We start from the raw sequence: 18,809 nt of genomic DNA, 5'->3' as shown, positions 1-18,809 counted from the left end.
CAGCTGTAGTTGGTACTAAACTAAAAGGCCATTTGAAGCCTAAGACTTTGGCAGCTGAACCAGGCCTATTCTTCCTTTTCTTTCAAGGTTCCAAAATATGATTTTGTGGTTTTCAAGGGCCTAGAACAATATGTTTATTATGTTATAGAGTTTTAAAACCCTGTATAACTCGTTAGGGCCCGATGTTGTAGGATCAAACTTGAGAAACTCAAAAAGTTAAGGATTCAGAGATAGCTATAGTTCAAGTTAGGTGGTTTATAGGCTACAAGAGGTGAGTAACTCTAACATTAATTAATGTGAACTCTTGAAATCTAATTTATGATCATCCTCATGTATCATGTCATTATTAGTTGGGGTGTATGTATCTAGAACATGAATATTTTGCATTTTGGCATACTTATTGTTGGTGCATGATGGATATTGGATGACTTATTGGTTCCCCCTATGTTATGTACTATGATATGTTCATGTTATGATCATGCATGATCTGTGGTTGTAAGACCAGGTGAGACCTAACAAGCCCCTAGCACACTACTTTTAAGGGAAAATCTTAAGGAGCCTCTGTATGAGCCGGGCACATTAGATCTATTTAAGAAAAAGTTCTACAAAGCTTCTATATGAGCTAGGCACATTGGATCCGGGGAATCATTACTGATAAGTCCATCCTATGTGCATTGTTTATAATGTCAAAATCCATGTGAATGTTGCACTGCATATGGATGAAATGAATGTGATAGTTAAATAATATTGGTCAGTTTACTCACTAAGCTTTTAAAAGCTTACCCTTTTTTCCCTTGCCCCCAGATGTAGGTCTACTAGAATAGATGGATCTCTTAGAGAGAGAGCAACATGGGCAGCTGTAGATTTCCTTTAATGTATATTGTGTATTTAGATGCACATGTAAATTATAAACAGATAGTTACTGCTCTAATACTCAAGATTTTGATTAATGTTTTATCTTAAGGATGATGGATGTATAAAATCTAAGCTCACTCTTTTTTGAGTACGTATGTTGAACCAATTACACTTTAGTGATTTTTTATGTATATAAAGGTTCAAAATTTGAACCAAATTTATGTTATAAATGTTTAAGTATGAACCAAAAACTAAAGTTTAATGGTTTGGAGTATGCTTAGATCATGAGATACAAGAATATGTGTATGTTTAATAGGTTTTTAAGCTTGCTACAGGTTTGGTAGCCTTAAGCTAACCTGATCCTTAGTACTGGTAATAGCCCCGGGTTGGGTCATTACAAAGTTGGTATCAGAGTACTAGGTTAGATGAGTGGACCTAGATGCTAACTAGCACAATTAGGAAAATACATGTTTAGTAGGGTTGAGACACTGTATGCTACATGTTGTATGTATGCTACGCTTGATTATATGTTTTGTGATCATGTGACTCCACATGAACTTGATGTGGTCAACACATCTTGTTTTCTTTCCAAAAATATAAGGTTTAAGACGGTTCGCTAAATTGATCAGTGCCCCACTCGAGAATGAGGATATTAGAGCATTACCCATTAACCTTGTGGCCAGGGAGGGAGCAAGCAGAAGTGGAAGGGAAGAATCTTTGAGGGGTCCTAAAAGGTCTTTCGAGGTCAGTAGAGAAACCTCTAATGCACCCAGTGTTACTAGTATGCCCTAGAGCATATCATTTAGTATGTATCTTGTACATGTTTTTTTTTAATAAAAGGCATTTTCACTTTTTCATGTACATAATATATTTATGTGTAATAGAAAAGGTCCATTGATATTTTGTTAGAAATTCTATTCTTAAGTTGTTAAGAATACGAGTGACAGTATTTCTAGTACAAAGTATCATAAATAGATTCACAATTGAGGATACTTCATAATAAGGACATGACTTATCCAGAAAGATTGTATTCATTTTTGTTCCCAAGTTATTTATATGAGATATAAATAAGATGGAATGGTGAGTCTCATGCCATATAACAAACATGATAGGCACTTATACATGATAAGTAGGCCGAACCAGTGACATTTATGACAAGCACATGGAGTTTACTCTTGTCAATGTATTGTCATAAATCATATCAGTATATATAATCTTTAGACCTAAGATAGCATAGTTATCTTGTATATAGGTAGTTTGAGTTTGATACTGCTTTCATACTTGCACTGTGTATGGGTATATGGGCATGTGTTGTCTCCTACTAGTTATGTATGGAGGTAGGTGTTGATCAAGATGTAATATGTTCCTCTAAGTAAATAGGGATAAAATCCTATGTTCATTTAATTGTTTTTGATGTTTCAAGTTCCTGGCCAGGACAGATAGATTTAATCAGAAAAGAGTTTCTGATGAGAAAAATCTTTTAATCAAGAACTGGAATTAAAAGAGAACATAATATTCATAGTAAATGGGGTTTGACATAAACCATGATTCCAGCTCGAATTGGGATTTTATAACAGAGAGATTCTAATGCATGGTAACATATGATTATAGGTTCATTTAAGGTAAACCTTATTACTAATTGGGTGGCCATGGCATGCTATGCTAGCTGTTAACCATGGTCTATGAGGTGCATAAAATGATTTAGAGAAATCATTTATGGTAAGAAAGAGTTCTGATGATATTAGGAGTTGATATCATGTCTCATTGCCAATTAGTGATGAACCTAGTAAGTCACACACATACACAAGTAATCACCAAATTAAATATGATTTAATTAATTAATTAAAGAGTTTAATTGATTAATTAAATAGGTTTGGCTTACAATTAGATTGCAAAGTCCCTAGCATGGCTTGAAACCAAATCTAGGTTATTGGATGTATAGTATAAGTTAAATTTATATTTAAAGTGTTTAAATATGAATTTAATTAATGAGAAATTAATTAATAGAGATTAATTAATTAATTTATATTTGATATAAATTGATTAGAAGAAGAGAATAATTATTTTGGGTTAAGAACTCAAAATTAAGACATAGGGGTATTTTGGTCATTTCACAGGGTGACATGTGGCACCATGAGATGGTGACACATGGCACTACACATAAGCTTGCCAAATGTCTTTTAATCATATAAGATGATTAAAGTCAAGATTAAATATAGGTTTGACACTTGGCATAATGTGATTGGGTCAAGTAAACCTAGAACTAATCAAAAGGTGACATGTGGCAAGGGTTTTAAGTGGTGACCTAGCTATATAAGTATAAGGATGAAAGAACAAAAATAGAAGCAGCCACTTACTCCTTGGTTCCGCCACCTAAAGAACACTCTTTCTCTCTTCTTCTTCATCTCTCATCAATTCAAAGAGATTAGCAAACAATCTATTGAATTAAAAATACTAGAAATCATTTTTAGTGTCCTGTTTACATCTGTAATCTCTCAAAAGGCAAAACTTGATTTTCTAATTCATAGAAAAAGCTTTAGAAGCTGTTCAAGGACTGCCATAAGCAATCTTGGTGTGGATAAGCCAGAGGAATAACATCTGATGTCCTAAATACGCATCCGAAAGGTGTCAAACACACTGCAGTGCATCAAAAGGTTAGTGCACTTGTTCTTGATCTAATCTAGGGTTCTAATAATTAATCTGATTAATTCTAAAATCTTAAATGACAAATGTAGATCCAAAAATATATTAAAAGAGTTTTAATATACTATTTATCATTGAAATCAAATAGATAAAAATGAATCTTGTATGATGCATGTGACCCTAGATGAAAAATTTTGAATTTCAATAATCTAAACTTGTGATTTTCATGCTTCCGCTCCTTCACCCAAAATATCTATAGATGCTCGAAGGAGTTCTCATAGATTTTTCTAATAGCATGAGAATCCTGAGTCTGTAGGCATGGGAAGAGTGGGAGAAGATAGTTTTGTGGAGGGAAGAGATGAGTAAGAGTTTATGCCTCCTTCATAGCTAGGACTAGAGTATGGATTTAGGTATTAATATCCTCAACAAGGAAGTTTTGGAAACCTTGGGTTCATGGACTATCCCCAATATCCTCCTTTCATGCCCTACCCATCTTACTTCCCACTATTCAACCCATATCCTATGTATACTCCCCAACAATACCCCTATACATGGAGGGTGTCACAGGAGAGCATGCACCACCACCACCACCACCTTAGCCCCAATAGTTCCTACATAAGATACTGAGACAAGTGGTAGAGGTAAGGCAAATATGATGAACTACTTAAAGCTAGATGCACCTAAATACAAGGAAGGAGATGATCCTTTCAAATATGTTAAGATGGTCAAAATGATAGCCAATGAGTTAGGTGCCAGTAATAGTAGAGCCATTCAGATGGTTGGCTTTACCTTGAAATGTGAAAAAGTAAGGGATGGTACAAGGCCTATGATGCTGACAAGGTTTATAGTATGACCTAATCTCAGTTTGTGGTGAAATTTACCAATTAGGCTTTTCCAAAGAGTTATAAGGAGTTAAAGGTGGTAGAGTTTGAATAGTTGAGACAGACAACTAGTATGAGTGTGGATGAGTACACATATAAGTTTGTGGAACTTCTGCAGTATGTGGGGCAGAAGTATGATATTGATTAGAAAAAAGGCCAAAAGGTACACTTAGAGGCTACACTCTAGATATTCTTCATTGATTTTGGCGGCAGAAACCCATAGCTTCTACTCAATAATAGATGCTGTAAGAAAGATATAAGTGGGAATTATCATTAAAGGGAGTTTAGATTTAAAGAGTACAAAGGTGAAATAATTCGCAATTCCAAAGGCTACTGATGTAGGGAGGTTTAATCACTTGACCAAGACTATTTCCTTATCTAGGACTAAGAAGGAAAAAGGAAGGAAGTTTGGCAAAAAACAAAAGAAGAATAAGTTCTAGAGTAGAATCAAGCCAAGCCTCAGGATGGGAAACGAATCCAGTTTAGGTTCTAATACTTCTGGTTGTGTTAGATGTAGGAAGCTTCATCGAGGACCTTGAAGGTTTGGAAACCTCACAGTGTTACCGATGTAGTCAAGAGGGGCACATATCAAGGGAGTGTCCCAATATGGAAAGGTGGCTTCTCAATAAGCAGGGTCGGGCAGTGTGGCCCAACTATCAGTGAGATAGACTTCTGTGGGTTCTTTATTAGGAAGGGGACAAGGTAGAGGATGAGGTTCTTCATCCTCCACAGAAGGTTCACAAGGAAGGGGTATAACACCCCTATTGGCATAGCCTGGATATTTCACTGTTTCGGTGACCGATATTTTTCCGGACAATTAAGAGGATTAGAACCACATCTAAGACACCTAGATAAGCCCTGAACACAAATAATTAGTAATTGCCAAATCGTTAAGTATAAATAAGAAAAACATAATACAAAAAGTTAAATGAGCCGGGAGTCACAGCGATGGGTGACCTTCTCGAGAATGACTACGAGGTCAGTCTAAACTGAAATTTCGAATCGTAAAATGTGACGCCGTGGTCCTTAGGACCATTGTGAACACAGTGGAAAAGAGAAAATCATAAAAAGAATTGTTAAGCAGGTCAAATAATTAGGTCAGGGATCCGGAAGAAATATTGAATTACTTACAAACCGGATCGAACCGGCCAGGGGCAATTTGGTCAATTCACTCCTAGAGCTGACACTTGACCTAACTGTCCAATAAAATTTGAGAAAAGAAAATTTTGAGATCAAGAATTAAATTAAAGAACTAATGAAAAAAAGAAAAAAAAAGAAAAGAAAAAGTTTATTACATCACCTTCACCTCACAATTATGACATCATAAGTCAAAAATTTATTTTCCCACCATATTTGACTAACTCAATTACACAAAATTAACCATAAAAGACCTAAAAATTAAAAAAGAAAATAACACTTTCTCTTACCTCAAGTTTCGGCAGCCATCACTCCCATAGCTCTACTATTATTCTTCCTCCATGAAAGCTTGAGCTTGTAAACTCCCACTTAACCCTACCTTGCCCCAAATTCTTCTATATAAACTTATTAGATCAATTTGAGAAAGAGATTGAAGAAGGAAAGAAAGGGAATAAGGGAGTGAAGTTGAAGAATTGAAATTCAAGCGTAGGTAAGCAATTTACTTTGGAAATTTTGGTTTCTTATTTTTGTGTTTAGCTAAATTAACTTAGATTTTCACTTAAAGATCAAAGAAAAAAATTGTTGGGGGACTTTTAGTGAATTCAGCCAGCTAGGGTTAAAGTTTGATAGGAATGAAATTGATGGTTTTGAATGGTTATTTGAGGTGAATTAGGTGTGTAGAACATGAATACACACTTTAAATAGCATTGGATTGAACTTTGTGTGTAGCTAGGGTTTTGAACATGTGAAAAATTGAAGAAAAATTTGAGAATTGGCCAAATGATGTTATTGACCTTATTTGAGTTGAGAAATGGTCAATTGTGACCATTTGTGGTGTGTATAAATTGTTGGAAACAAGTTTAAATTCGGATTGGTGAGGGTCAATCTATAGGCAGCTTGACCTAGGTCCCTTTCAGGGACCAAAACTGAAAATTTACCAACCCAATTAGTGTGAGGTCAATTGGGAATGAAACTAGACATAAAATGACACATTTTTCATTTAGGTATCATGCCTAGAAAGTGACCATAACTTAGTGAACAATTAGGCCAAATCCGGAATTAGTAAACTAACCTGTACAAAAATGACCAAATAAATAGTAATTACGTAAATGACCATAACTTGGCCTAGAAAGGTCTAAATGACCTGAATTTTTACCAGTAGAAAGCTGAGATATAGCCCTACAACTTTCATGAAGAAAATAAACCCAAAATTTGACCATAAGGTATCCAAAAACTCACTTGCAGTCAACCCATAAAAACTATCATTAACCAGTAAATGCCCAGAATTATGGGTAACACCTAATCCGGCCAGCCATGTTCAAATGGCTATAAATTGGGCTACTAAACTCCAAATGGAATGATTCAAAAAGGAAAATAAATTTAAGACAATAAGAAACAACTTATGTGAAGAAAACTTATCAAATTATCGCAGCAACATGACCAATGAAACAGTGCAAAACTGAACACCAAAACTGAAAATTTGAAATTTGTGCCTAAGAGACTTGAAGTTTGAGGAAACAACCAAAACTAACAAATTAGGTAACCAAAATGTGATATGTGGGTGAAATTAAAATTCCCATACCTATTAAGCATTAAAAAGTCAACAAATTGACTTGAATAGTGTCACGAATGGTAACCCCGAAATATAAATTTTAATGAACATTAGGTTTAGCATATTAAAGTTAGATATAAATAGATTTAAAATTATTTTTGGACTTATGATAAATTATGATACTAAAACACTATGAAATTGTGTGTTTCAGTAAAAAAAATACCGGGAAGGAACCCGAAGCATCGAGTCAAGGCTAAGAGGCGACTCATATAAGGTTTGTGCATAATATAAACATTCTTTAAAATTCCTTTGCAAAGTGTATGAAATGATTTGTGGTTTATTTATATTGCAAAATAATGATTGAAATGTATACTATGCTTTTGATCTAAATTGTTAGAAATTTAATGATATGCGATTTAATTGTCGGTAAATGTTTGATATATTGATAAGATAGTTTTGAAACCACAGTGTCATGATCATATATTTGAATGTCTCACTAGCATGACTAGTGGGAGAAATTAGTTTCGAATTTTGATTCCTTCTCTGGCTGAAGTGTTGAGGTGTATGCCAGTAGAAGAAGAAATTTGAATGGATACCCATATATTTGAGCTAGCTAGCCTTGTGATTTCTCATAAGCCTCCAGCTATTGAGATGAATATGTTTCAAATGGCATGATATAATTGTGTGTTTTTATGAAATTCGTTTTGAGACTTCCAAAATGAAATTGTTTGGACTAAAAGTTATAAATCATGTTTTGCATATGTCTTTCATTTTCAGCAATGTGTTTGAATAAGTATGATTTGAATTATGTATAAATGTTATTTTAAATATGTTGTGCACCACTGAGTCATAGTACTCAGCGATGACTGTTATTGCTATCGTAAATATAGAGACTAGAGGAGCAGCAGAGTAAGCTGCTGTGGATATTGGAGCTACACCCCTGAAGTTCTGTCGGGTATATTTTATACCCTGATTGTAATATTTATTTTGAGTTATGTAAATGTATGTACATGTATAAACTGGTCATGAGCAGTTGTACAAAGTTTATATTAGTTTGGATTTTCTAATGTAAATTTTGGATTGATGAATGTAAATTGTTTTAACTTTAATGAAATATGAATGAAATTATTTAGTATTATTTTTGATAATATTTGAATTGGAAATTATTGATTTGAATTTTGGAGTTTGAGAAATGATGTTGAAGTTTGTTGTGGTAGTTGTTGAGTTGATGAAATAAATTATTGGAAGTGTTTTTATAGATTTGTGAAGAACTGTTTTCTTAAAATACAGACAGCACTCTGTCGAAATTTTTCCAAAATTTGTGTAAAAATAAAAATGGACAAAAATTTTAGCTAACTTTTAAACTTATATTAAATGTAAGAAAATGCTCACCACTTCCAAAAAGTAAGAAAAAAGTTTTTAAAATCCCTTGTAGGGTACTTAATGAGTTATCGGTAAGTAAAGTTTGGTAGTTCATTAGGTATTCTATGGGATCATATTATGCCTTACAGAGGAGTAAGGTGTGACAAGGGGTTTGATAGCACTGACTTGGATCTTTACTATAACACAATAGGAAGCCTATACCTCCAACACTGTGGTATCAAGTAGCCTTTATGTAGGAAGTTTTTATGTGCATGTTTTGATTGATCTGGGTGCACCACACTCTTTTGTTCACTCTAATATAGTCCTAAGAGTAGGATTAGTAATCTTAAGTTTAGAATGTTCATTGGTTATTAATGGACCAAAGTGTGACCCTTTGGTGATAGAGATGATCTGTTATTCTTGTCTAATAATGGTTAAAGACAGATGTTTTTCCAACTGACCTAGTAATCTAGAATTGATAGATTTTGATGTCATTCTAGGAATGGATTAGCTCTCAGCTAATTATGCTTCCTTAAATTGTAGGAATAAAGTAGTAAGGTTTAGAGGACAGGATAAGTCAGAGGTAGTCTTCCAAGGAGATCAGGTAGCACCTACAAAGGGTATGATCTTAGCCATGCAAGATAGAAAGATGCTTCAGAAGGGTTGTAAAGGGTTTTTAGCACATGTTAAGGAGGCTGTTGAGAACAAAGGTGGATCAAGAACAGCTCCTATGATAAGAAAATTTCCAAATGTTTTCTAAAGGGGCTACCTGGGTTACCGCTGGAGAGGGAGTTAGATTTTGAAATTGATCTAGTGCCTGGTACTAGCCTATTGTCGACACCATATTTTGGCCGATCCCCCGAAATTAATAAACTTTGAAGCCGATCCCCAACACAGTCCCCTTTACCAACCAACCACACTTCCGATCTCCCCTTAAAAAGAATTTAATTAATACCAAGTCTCCAGGTCATTTAAAGCCTCACTGATCCCTCAATCCAATTCTCGAGTCCCCTGATCATTTAATCATATTTCTGATATTTCTTGTCAAATAAGATTGAACCAACATAAGGCCTTCGTACCACCAGTCTTATTGCCGATCTCTCATTTAAAAAAAATTTGAGAATGATAAAGGTTTCGACTCGGTTTAAAGATGATCCCGATCTTAAGTGTTCAAAGCCAAATTTCTAATTTTAATTAAGTCCCGTTTCGTAACTGATCTCATGCATATTGTGTTTTCCGATCTCCTATACTTAGATTAATAATCACTTTCAGTTGTCATTCTAATATGTTCAAACAATCAAGTGCTTACGCAATTTAGAAATTTTCCGATCACAATCAATCATTGAACAAAAGGGGAACTTTCATTTCATTTCATTTCAAAATTTATACAAGTCATTGGTGAGGATCGCTCACTGAACTACATGTTGTTCATTTTCTCTCTCACCTTCAGCCTCCCCTTCGCTATCCTCACCTTCGTCCTCGGGAGCCAGGTTGGCCATCCAGGAGAAGTCCTCCTCAGGATAACGCTTCTTAAGCTCAGCCAGGAGATCTCTATGAGCATTCACATAAGCGCCGGCCACTCCGGTCACCATTTCTTCTTCTTTCGCCTTGAGCTCCTCAGCAAGATGAGCGAGTTGAGCAGCTTCATCAACTCGGAACGCCTGAACTCCCTCGAGAACACGATCTCGCTCGGCCAGAACATGAGCTTGCTCGGCCAGCTTGTCCTCATAGAACTTCATTCGTCCCTCAATTTGAGATATGTAGTCCTGAGCGGACGAAAGTTGGGATCGGAGAGAAGACATCTCATGACTCATCCTCTCGACTTCCTTACCCAGGCGATGAGCCTTCTCCCGGACCATGTGCTGGTTCACCAAAAACTCAACGTTCAGGCTCATAGATCTGGTCAAGATATCATCAAGGTTATCCGGAGACAACCTATCCCGATCTTCTCGAAGACAGATGGAAGACGCCAAGACCTTGGCGAAACCAGGGTTCTCTCGAACCGTGCGGTTTTTCTCCAACGAGTGGATCAGCACTTGGGTACCACGAGAAAGGGACCTTACAGGAGGTTGGGAAGGACCCCCTTCCACACTCGGAGCGACTGGAGGAGGTGGAGGCGGCTCTTCTTGGCGAGGAGGAGATCGGACCACTTCTATGACCGGAGGCCCAGAAGGTTGAGACGAGCCTTCCTGTATTTCCCCGGGCTCATGACCAGGTGTTTGAAGCAGCTCGAAACGCTTCATCTCCCGTACCTTCCGGGAGATCTCTCTCTTCCGCTTCCGGCTCTCCTTAGAGGCTTCGCCGCTTGCCATACCTGCACAAAGAAGAGGTCAGTGAGATCGTAAAGGTCTAAAGATCTGAGATATAGAAAATACCGATGCCGAGATCAGAGAGCTGAAGCCCGTGATCTTGACCGGTGACCAGCTGCATAGTCCAATGGTGTAGCTCGGTCGTCACTGCATCCAAACAAGAGAACTTTTCTCTGGACGCCTGCTCCTTTAACTCCATTACCATTGCACCCTCTTCCCTATTTAGGGTGATGTGCTTCATAAGCAAGGGACCCTGATGCAGCCAGCTCCTAGGGAAGCCCTCAAAAGCGTTCGGAATTTTGCACCTCAAGATGAAGAAGCGGTTCTTCCAATTCTTCAAGGAGGAAGGTAGATTTAAACTAAAAGAAAGATCAAAACCCTTACCGGAGCTTGATCGGTGTCGGAGGAACTTGAGAAAACGAGAGAATTTGGAAGTTGTTCACGAGAGACTGAAAATTACATAAAGAAGCAACTGGCTAACCCCACCCCTATTTATACTCGTCCGAGCATTTAATGCTCACGATGTTCCAGGTAGTGCATCGGATAGCGGGACTAGCCAGCTGTTCTGACACGTCTCACGAATATTCCGGAGATTCCATAATGAGATCGGTTAACTATAGAGCAGCAGATTAAGGTGTTTTGAATTACGGATCGGATAAGTGTCATTCAAACTAAGAGTCGGATCGGATAAATACTTCAGAGATTGGAAAATAATCAATGCAATAATAATAAAATAACAGTTGTCAAAATAAATTTTATTTCCAAAAAGATCTGATTACATCATTTGGGCGATCTCTGGAGATCGGATTACAGTAAAGGTCTAATTACATCATTTGGGCGATCTCTATAGATCGGATTACATTAAAGGTCTGATTACATCATAAGGGCGATCTTTAGAGACCGGCGGAACATCCTATCTAAAAGGCCTATGATAAAGCCTAGTCTCGTGGCTGAGTCAAGAGATGTGTTTGACCAGGAGACCGGCTGGGGGGACTATGACTCTCATGAGAATGAGAGAGGTCGTCATCAAAGTTACCGCTCGAAACCGAGCCGATGTCGGAACACCCAGTGTGAAGAGGAGCCAGATGAATGCCAAAGAGTAGTCACCAGTGTTGAGGGGAATATTAGCAGTCTTCTCGCCTGAAACCAGTTCGCCAATTATATCGGGCGAATGATTTGAGATCGGCACGATCGAGGTCCTTGATCCAGATCGGTTAATTAGTCCAGTTCTCTCACTGTAATCAGATAAGGTCGTCATGATTTTTTGGTCACCGGGATCGTAAATTTTCAGGCAAGGAATAAAGAGGACAACCGGAAAAAGATTAAAAGCGGTCATTTTGTTCGGAATTGTTGCCGGAACAGCTAGAACAAGGAAAATGAGGAGAATAGGGGAGAAAGTCAAGTGAGGTAGGGCTTCCTGGTTGAAGGTATATATATAGGAAAATTTGAGCATTTATTGCAAGCAGAAAACGAAGCGGATGCCTCGAGAATTGAGGGAAATAAATGCTTTGACTGGACCGAACCCAATAAAAAGGAAGACTGGTGTGGTAAAGATTGGTAGAAGGGAGACCAGCATGAAAGATCGGAAGAGTGCGTCTCAGGAGAGATCGGAAGAGAGGAACCCGGTATGAGAGATCGGAAAAGGATCACGTTAAAAAGACCGGAAAGGAGGGGAGGTCGGAAGACAAAGAGAATAAGACAGCTCTTGCCGATTATCGTCATAACCAGAGCTGAGGTAGTTAAAGCGTCGCAGGTGAAATCTCAACCGCACGCCCCAGAATCACCCGTATCATTGACATGTGCCAGAGTACGTCAGGACAGCGCTGTACATCCTAATCTCCACCGTTGATCTTACTTGTAAGGACGAGCTCGAAGCCCTCGGATCGAAGAAGAAAACGACAAGATCAACACCTTTCACTCCTAGCCCTTGGATTGCTCTCGACAAGAAATTTTGGGCCGTCAGATTAGAAGAAAGAAAAGGACAAATATTCCGAAAGGGATCCCAGCCGTCCGTTCTGATTCTCTTTAATTCCCGAGCCCTTAGATCATGTCCTTCAAAATCTTAACCCTCCATCTTCCCCAAAACAGATCCTGACCCTTAATGGGGAGCACCCGGTTCCTATAAATACCGGCATGAAAAAAACTGTTCGAGGAGGACAAAAGAAAAAGGGCAGTGACTATAGTGGAAGAACTCTGAAAATTAATTCAGTTCGTTACTCTGCTTTTTTTAGAGTTCATAAGAAAAACTTTTGAAACCAGTTTTCTAAAGTGTTTTCTTGTAAAAGGGATTCTTGAATACTGAAACTCTCTATTTTCAGTTCGTTCATTATCCTGTGGTGCTCTCATTTTCAGCTCTTTGTTTTATTTAGTTTCACTCCCATTGTCCAGGCTCAACCTTATTTAAACCTGGGTATTATTTTGACCCGATTGCATTTTAGTGAAGCATCCTTCGTTTCAAGGTGGACCTTAACCTTCCGGTTATCAAACTGCAGTTCAATTAAGCTTTGTGATTCAATACTTAGTTTAATAGATTTGGCTCCCTACAGGTGAGTGCTCGTATTGCCATTTTATTAAGTGCTCGTTTTCATTCTTTTGCATTTCCTTTGTTCTTTTATGTATGTAGTTTTTTTTTTAAAAAAAGTTTATATTGCGCTAAAGAATACCAAAAGGTTACTCTCGGGTTTACTCCTTTGTTGATCAGTCCATTCTTTTCATTAATCTTTGTTATTTTTGAATGCAAGTCTTCTAGTCTCGAGTAATGTATAAGGGGTCGGGTAAAATATAGGTAATCGTATCTTAAGGGTCTCTTTAAAAATAATAAAAGGTCTAAACAATGAGTCGGGAAAATAGTAAGGCCGAATCACTAGAATAATGCAAAAGATAATTGAGTAAAACAACACAAGGCAGAGTAAAACCGAACTTTAAGATAGATAAATGGGATAGATCGGGTATCAAAAGGTACTGGTAAAGTGATCACATGGGAAGGTCGAAAAATTCGGTTTGGTATCTCTTGACTGGATACAAGGTACCAATGAATTACAAGAAGCCTTATTCCGAGCCCCTACATCATTAAATGCCAAAACCCTTAGTTCTAGGATTTTGTGACGGTAGTTGTAATCAAGTTTCAAGAGATCGGAAAAGTCCTTATCCGATCCCTATTAAAATAAAGGAGATCGGAGGAGAGTTCTTATTCGATTTCCACTTAAAAATTTTTAATAAATACTTAAAAGGAGATCGGAGGAGAGTTCTTATCCGGTTTCCACTTAAAAATTTTAATAAATATTTAAAAGGAGATCGGAGGAGAGTTCTTATCCGATTTCCACTTAAAATTTTTTAATAAATACTTAAAAGGAGATCGGAGGAGAGTTCTTATCCGATTTCCACTTAAAAAATTTTAATAAATACTTAAAAGGAGATCGGAGGAGAGTTCTTATCCGGTTTCCACTTAAAAATTTTAATAAATATTTAAAAGAGATTGGAGGAGAGTTCTTATCCGGTTTCCCCTTAAAAATTTTTAATAAATATTTAAAAAGGAGATCGGAGGAGAGTTCTTATCCGATTCTCAAGCTTAAAAATTTTTTTAATAAACATTTAAAAAAGAGATCGGAGGAGAGTTCTTATCTGATTCTCAAGCTTAAAAATTTTAATAAATATTTAAAGGAGATCGGAGGAGAGTTCTTATCCGATTCCCAAATTAAATTTCAACAAATACGTAAGATGATTCCCCCTGAAATAAAATTAATACGAAACCGCAACTCACTAAGGTCGTCTCATTTACTTATGTATCTGGGTAACCCGGATTAGTGAAAAATCAAACATTTCTTTCGGTCAAAAGGATTAACATTTCCATTCAAACCCTCCTAACTATGAAGAACGTGAAGTTAAATCTGCTTACCCTCGTTGAGGGACGAGGTGGGGTGCCTAACACCTTCCCCACCCGTTCATGGACCTTTAACCTAGAATCTCTGTTTTTGAAGTGGTTTTATTCTAACTTACTTTCACAAATGGTTTTCTTTAATTTCCCTCAAAATTAAAGTGGCGACTCCTCACTTTTCCCACTTCGGTGAGTATTCGTCCAGGCGACCGCAAAACACGTTGCGACACCTATATCTATCCCTCTCTACAAGATGGCTCTTGTAAAGTTTAAGGAATTAAAGGAATAGCTGTAGGATTTAGTAGATAAGGGGTTCATCAAACTGAGTATCTCTCCATGGGTGCTCTTGTGTTGTTTGTGAAGAAAAAATATGGATATTTGAGGTTGTGCGTTGATTATAGATAGTTAAATAAAGTGACTACAAAGATTAAGTATCCTTTGCCCCATATTGATGACTTGTTTGGTTAATTAGCTAAAACTAGTTATTTTTTAAAGATAGACTTGAGGTTCAGATATCACCAGTTGAGGATTAAGGAGATAGACATTCCAAAGATTGCTTTTCAGACTAGATACAAACATTATGAGTTTCTTGTGCTGCCATTTGGGTTAACTAATGCCCCAGCTATATTCATAGATCTCATGAATAGGGTGTTTAGGCCTTATCTAGATCACTTTGTGATTGTCTTTATTGATGACATATTATGTACTCCAAAAGTCCCAAAAAGCATTTATAACATCTAAGAATGGTTCTTCAAACGCTGAGGGAGCATCAGTTGTATGCTAAGTTCTGTAAGTGTGAGTTATGGCTAAAGAGTATATCCTTTTTCGGACACGTAGTGTCAGAGAATGAAATAGAAGTAGATCCCAAGAAGGTTAAAGTTGTGGTAGATTGGCTGAAGCCAACTAAAGTGACTGAGATCAAGAGTTTTGTAGGTTTAGCTAGCTACCATAAGAGATTTATACCTAATTTCTCTAAGATAATTACTCCAATGACTAGGTTAACTCAGAAGAATAAGAAGTTTAAATGGAGTGATCTATGTGAGGAGAGCTTACAGAAGCTTAAGGAATGTCTCATTTCAGCACCAGTGCTAGCTTTGCCTATGGGCAATGAAGATTTCAAAGTTTATTACAATGCCTTCAGAGTGGGTTTGGGATGTGTTCTTATGTAGAATGGTAAAGTAATAGCTTTTGCTTCAAAATAGTTGAAGAAGCATGAAGCTTATTAACCCACTTATAACTTAGAAATGGCGGCCATAGTCTTTGCTCTAAAGATATAGAGGCACTATCTTTATGGGGCTAAATGTGAAATCTTCACAGACCATAAGAGTCTCTTATATATTTTTAAGCAAAAAGAGCTAAATCTTAAACAAAGGAGATGGGTAGAACTACTCAGTAATTATGATTGTATAATCCAGTACCATCCGAGAAAAGCAAATGTTGTTACAGATGTCCTCAACCAGAAATCATTTAGCAGTTTGGCTCATATATCCATAAAAAGGAGACTTATCTTGAAGGAGCTGCACTCACTGATTAAAGAAGGGTTACAGCTAGAGTTATCAGCTAAGGGTACCTAGATAGCTCAGATGAAGGTGACACCAATGTACCTAAGGCAAATAGCAGAGAAACAACATGAAGACCTTAAGTTGGTAAAGATAGCAGAAGTGATACAGAAAGGTAAGATAAATGAGTTTCATTTTGATGGGAAGGGAGTGTTGAGGTGTGGTTATAGGTTATGTGTACTCAATGATAATGGACTCATGGGAGACATTATGAGAGAGGCTCATTATGCTAGGTATAGTGAACATACTGGCACCACCAAAATGTATAAAGATTTAAAAAAAATGTATTAGTGGCCTTTCATGAAGAAGGAGATTGCACAGTTTGTGTCTACTTGTGAGGCCTGTCAGAGAGTGAAGGTGGAGCATCAGAAGCCAGCAGGAATGCTTAGCCACTATCCATTCTAGAGTGAAAATGAGAAAATGTGGCCATGGACTTTATTGTGGGGTTACTAGAAGCCTCCAACAGATATGACTCAACGTGGGTTATAGTGGACAGGTTGACCAAGACTAATCACTTCGTTCTTGTTAAAGTTAACTATTCTATGGATAAATTGGCTCAGGTGTACGTGGCAGAGATAATACTATCGCATGGAGGCCCAGTTACAATAATCTCTGAGAGAGGACCATAATTCACATCAAGGTTTTGGTACTTTCTTCAAAATGAGTTAGGCACTAGGTTAGACTTTAGCACGCCTTTTTATCATCAGACAGATGGACAGTAAAAAAGAACCATATAGACCTGGGAGGATATATTAAAAATGTGTGTACTTGACTTTAGAGGATCATGGAAAAAGTACATTCTATTTGAATTCGCATACAACAGCAGCTATCACTCTCACATCAGAATGGCACCATATGAAGCTCTGTATGGAAGAAAGTGTGGGTCTCTTATTTGTTTGAAAGAAGTAAGTGAAAGAGCCTTAGCAGGAATAGAGTTGGGGGAAATCACCAATCAAGCCATGCCTTTAATTAGGGTAAGGTTAAAGACAGTAGCTAATTGATAAAAGAGCTATACAGATCTCCATAAAAGAGATGTGGTTTTCTAAGAAAGGGATATGGTGCTTTTAGAGGCATCTCTGATGAAGGGTGTCATCTAGTTTAGGAGGATAAGTTAGCCTTGCCACTAGAAATGGAGAGGATCCATCCAGTCTTCCATGTTTCTATGTTGCAAAAGTTTGTATCAGATCCAAACAATGTTATAAGTGAACCAGACATGGAAATTTCAAAAGATCTTTCTTATGTTGAATAACCTGTCTGGATTATAGATACGCAGATAAGGAAGCTAAGGAGTAAGGAGATACTTATGGTCAAAGTGTTGTGGAATTACCATAATATGGAAGAATGTATGTGAGAAACTCATAACTCTATGCTACAATAATATCCCCACATTTTCTAAGTATGTTATGTTATGTTATGTTACGTTACGTTATATTTGTTATGTGTTTTATTTTAACATTCAAGGACAAATGTTTTAAAGAGAGGGAGAATGAAATACCCATTATTTTTTAATGTCGGAATATCTATCATTGACAGAATATTCTTATGAAAATTAAAACTTCACTGACAAGGGAATGGTGGTAGGATATGATGATCTATGTCGGACCTTATCCCTCGTAAGGCATGACATGTTCCCATAGCATATCTAATGAATTACAGAACTGTACCTACTGATAACCCATTAAATATATTACAAGGGATTTTAAACAAAACATAGCATTTTATTTTATTTTTATATTGCGGAAAACTGCATTGTAGTGGTTAAAACTTTAGCAAACCCAAAATTTTTAACCTGTAGAAATCATGGCATGAGTCAAGTAAGAGATTTTCTTTAATCCATTTTACAAGCATAATAAAAACTCATTTACATTTCAAGTAAATATTCATTGGAAATAATAATACACTAAATACTACAAAAGTTATATTTCCATAAGTCTCAAAATAAAATTTCAAATATTTACAATCCTAAATGCTTTAACATTTTAATGCTTTTTAGTACAAACTGCTCAATGTCCGTATATCCATGCATATAGCTACAAAATACATCAAAAGGAAAATTTAGGGGTATACCTACTATATATACCCACAGTTAATACAAAATGCTGCTTCCAAGTCTCTCAATCGGCAGCCTTCTCCTTTCCCTTACCTGCGATAGCATTATTAGTAGTATGCCCTAGAGCATATCATCTTGTATGTATCTTATACATATTTTATTATTGAAATGCAATTACACTTTTCTGTTTACATAATCAATTTATGTGTAATTGAAAAGGTCCATTGATATTTTGTTAGAAATTCTATTCTTAAGTTGTTAAGAATATGAGTGACAAGATTTCTAGTGCAAAATATCATAAATTGGTTCACAATCGAGGATACTTCACAAAGGACATGACTTATCTAGAAAGATTGTAATCATGTTTGTTCCCAAAGTATTAAAATAAGATATTAATAAGTTGGAGTGGTGAGTCTCATGCCACATAACAAACATGATAGGGGCTTATATATGATAAGTAGGTCGAATCAGTGACACTTATGACAATCACTTGGAGTTTACTCTTGTCAATACATTGTCATAAATCATATCAGTGCATATAATCTTTGGACCTGAGATAACACAATTATCTTATATATAGGTGGTTT

The 18,809-nt window shown here is 36.6% G+C and overlaps 1 protein-coding gene across 1 annotated transcript; it reads left to right on the top strand.

The window, feature by feature from the left end:
• The first annotated feature begins 15,356 nt into the window (after positions 1–15,356).
• Positions 15,357–15,782, top strand: LOC110668221 (uncharacterized mitochondrial protein AtMg00860-like). The gene has a single exon (XM_021829376.2). It carries the CDS (start codon positions 15,357–15,359, stop codon positions 15,780–15,782), a length of 426 nt encoding a protein of 141 aa, XP_021685068.2.
• The last annotated feature ends 3,027 nt before the right edge of the window (positions 15,783–18,809 follow it).

Source organism: Hevea brasiliensis, chromosome 16, assembly GCF_030052815.1.
Source record: "Hevea brasiliensis isolate MT/VB/25A 57/8 chromosome 16, ASM3005281v1, whole genome shotgun sequence".
Taxonomy (NCBI): Eukaryota; Viridiplantae; Streptophyta; class Magnoliopsida; order Malpighiales; family Euphorbiaceae; genus Hevea; species Hevea brasiliensis.
The sequence above is the reverse complement of the archived record's forward strand: the minus strand, read 5'-3'. Positions and strand labels throughout refer to the sequence as shown.

What these genes read in the sequence shown, in the direction of transcription:
- LOC110668221 (XM_021829376.2), top strand. Translation starts at nt 15,357, where the DNA reads ATGGTTCTTCAAACGCTGAGGGAGCATCAGTTGTATGCTAAGTTCTGT.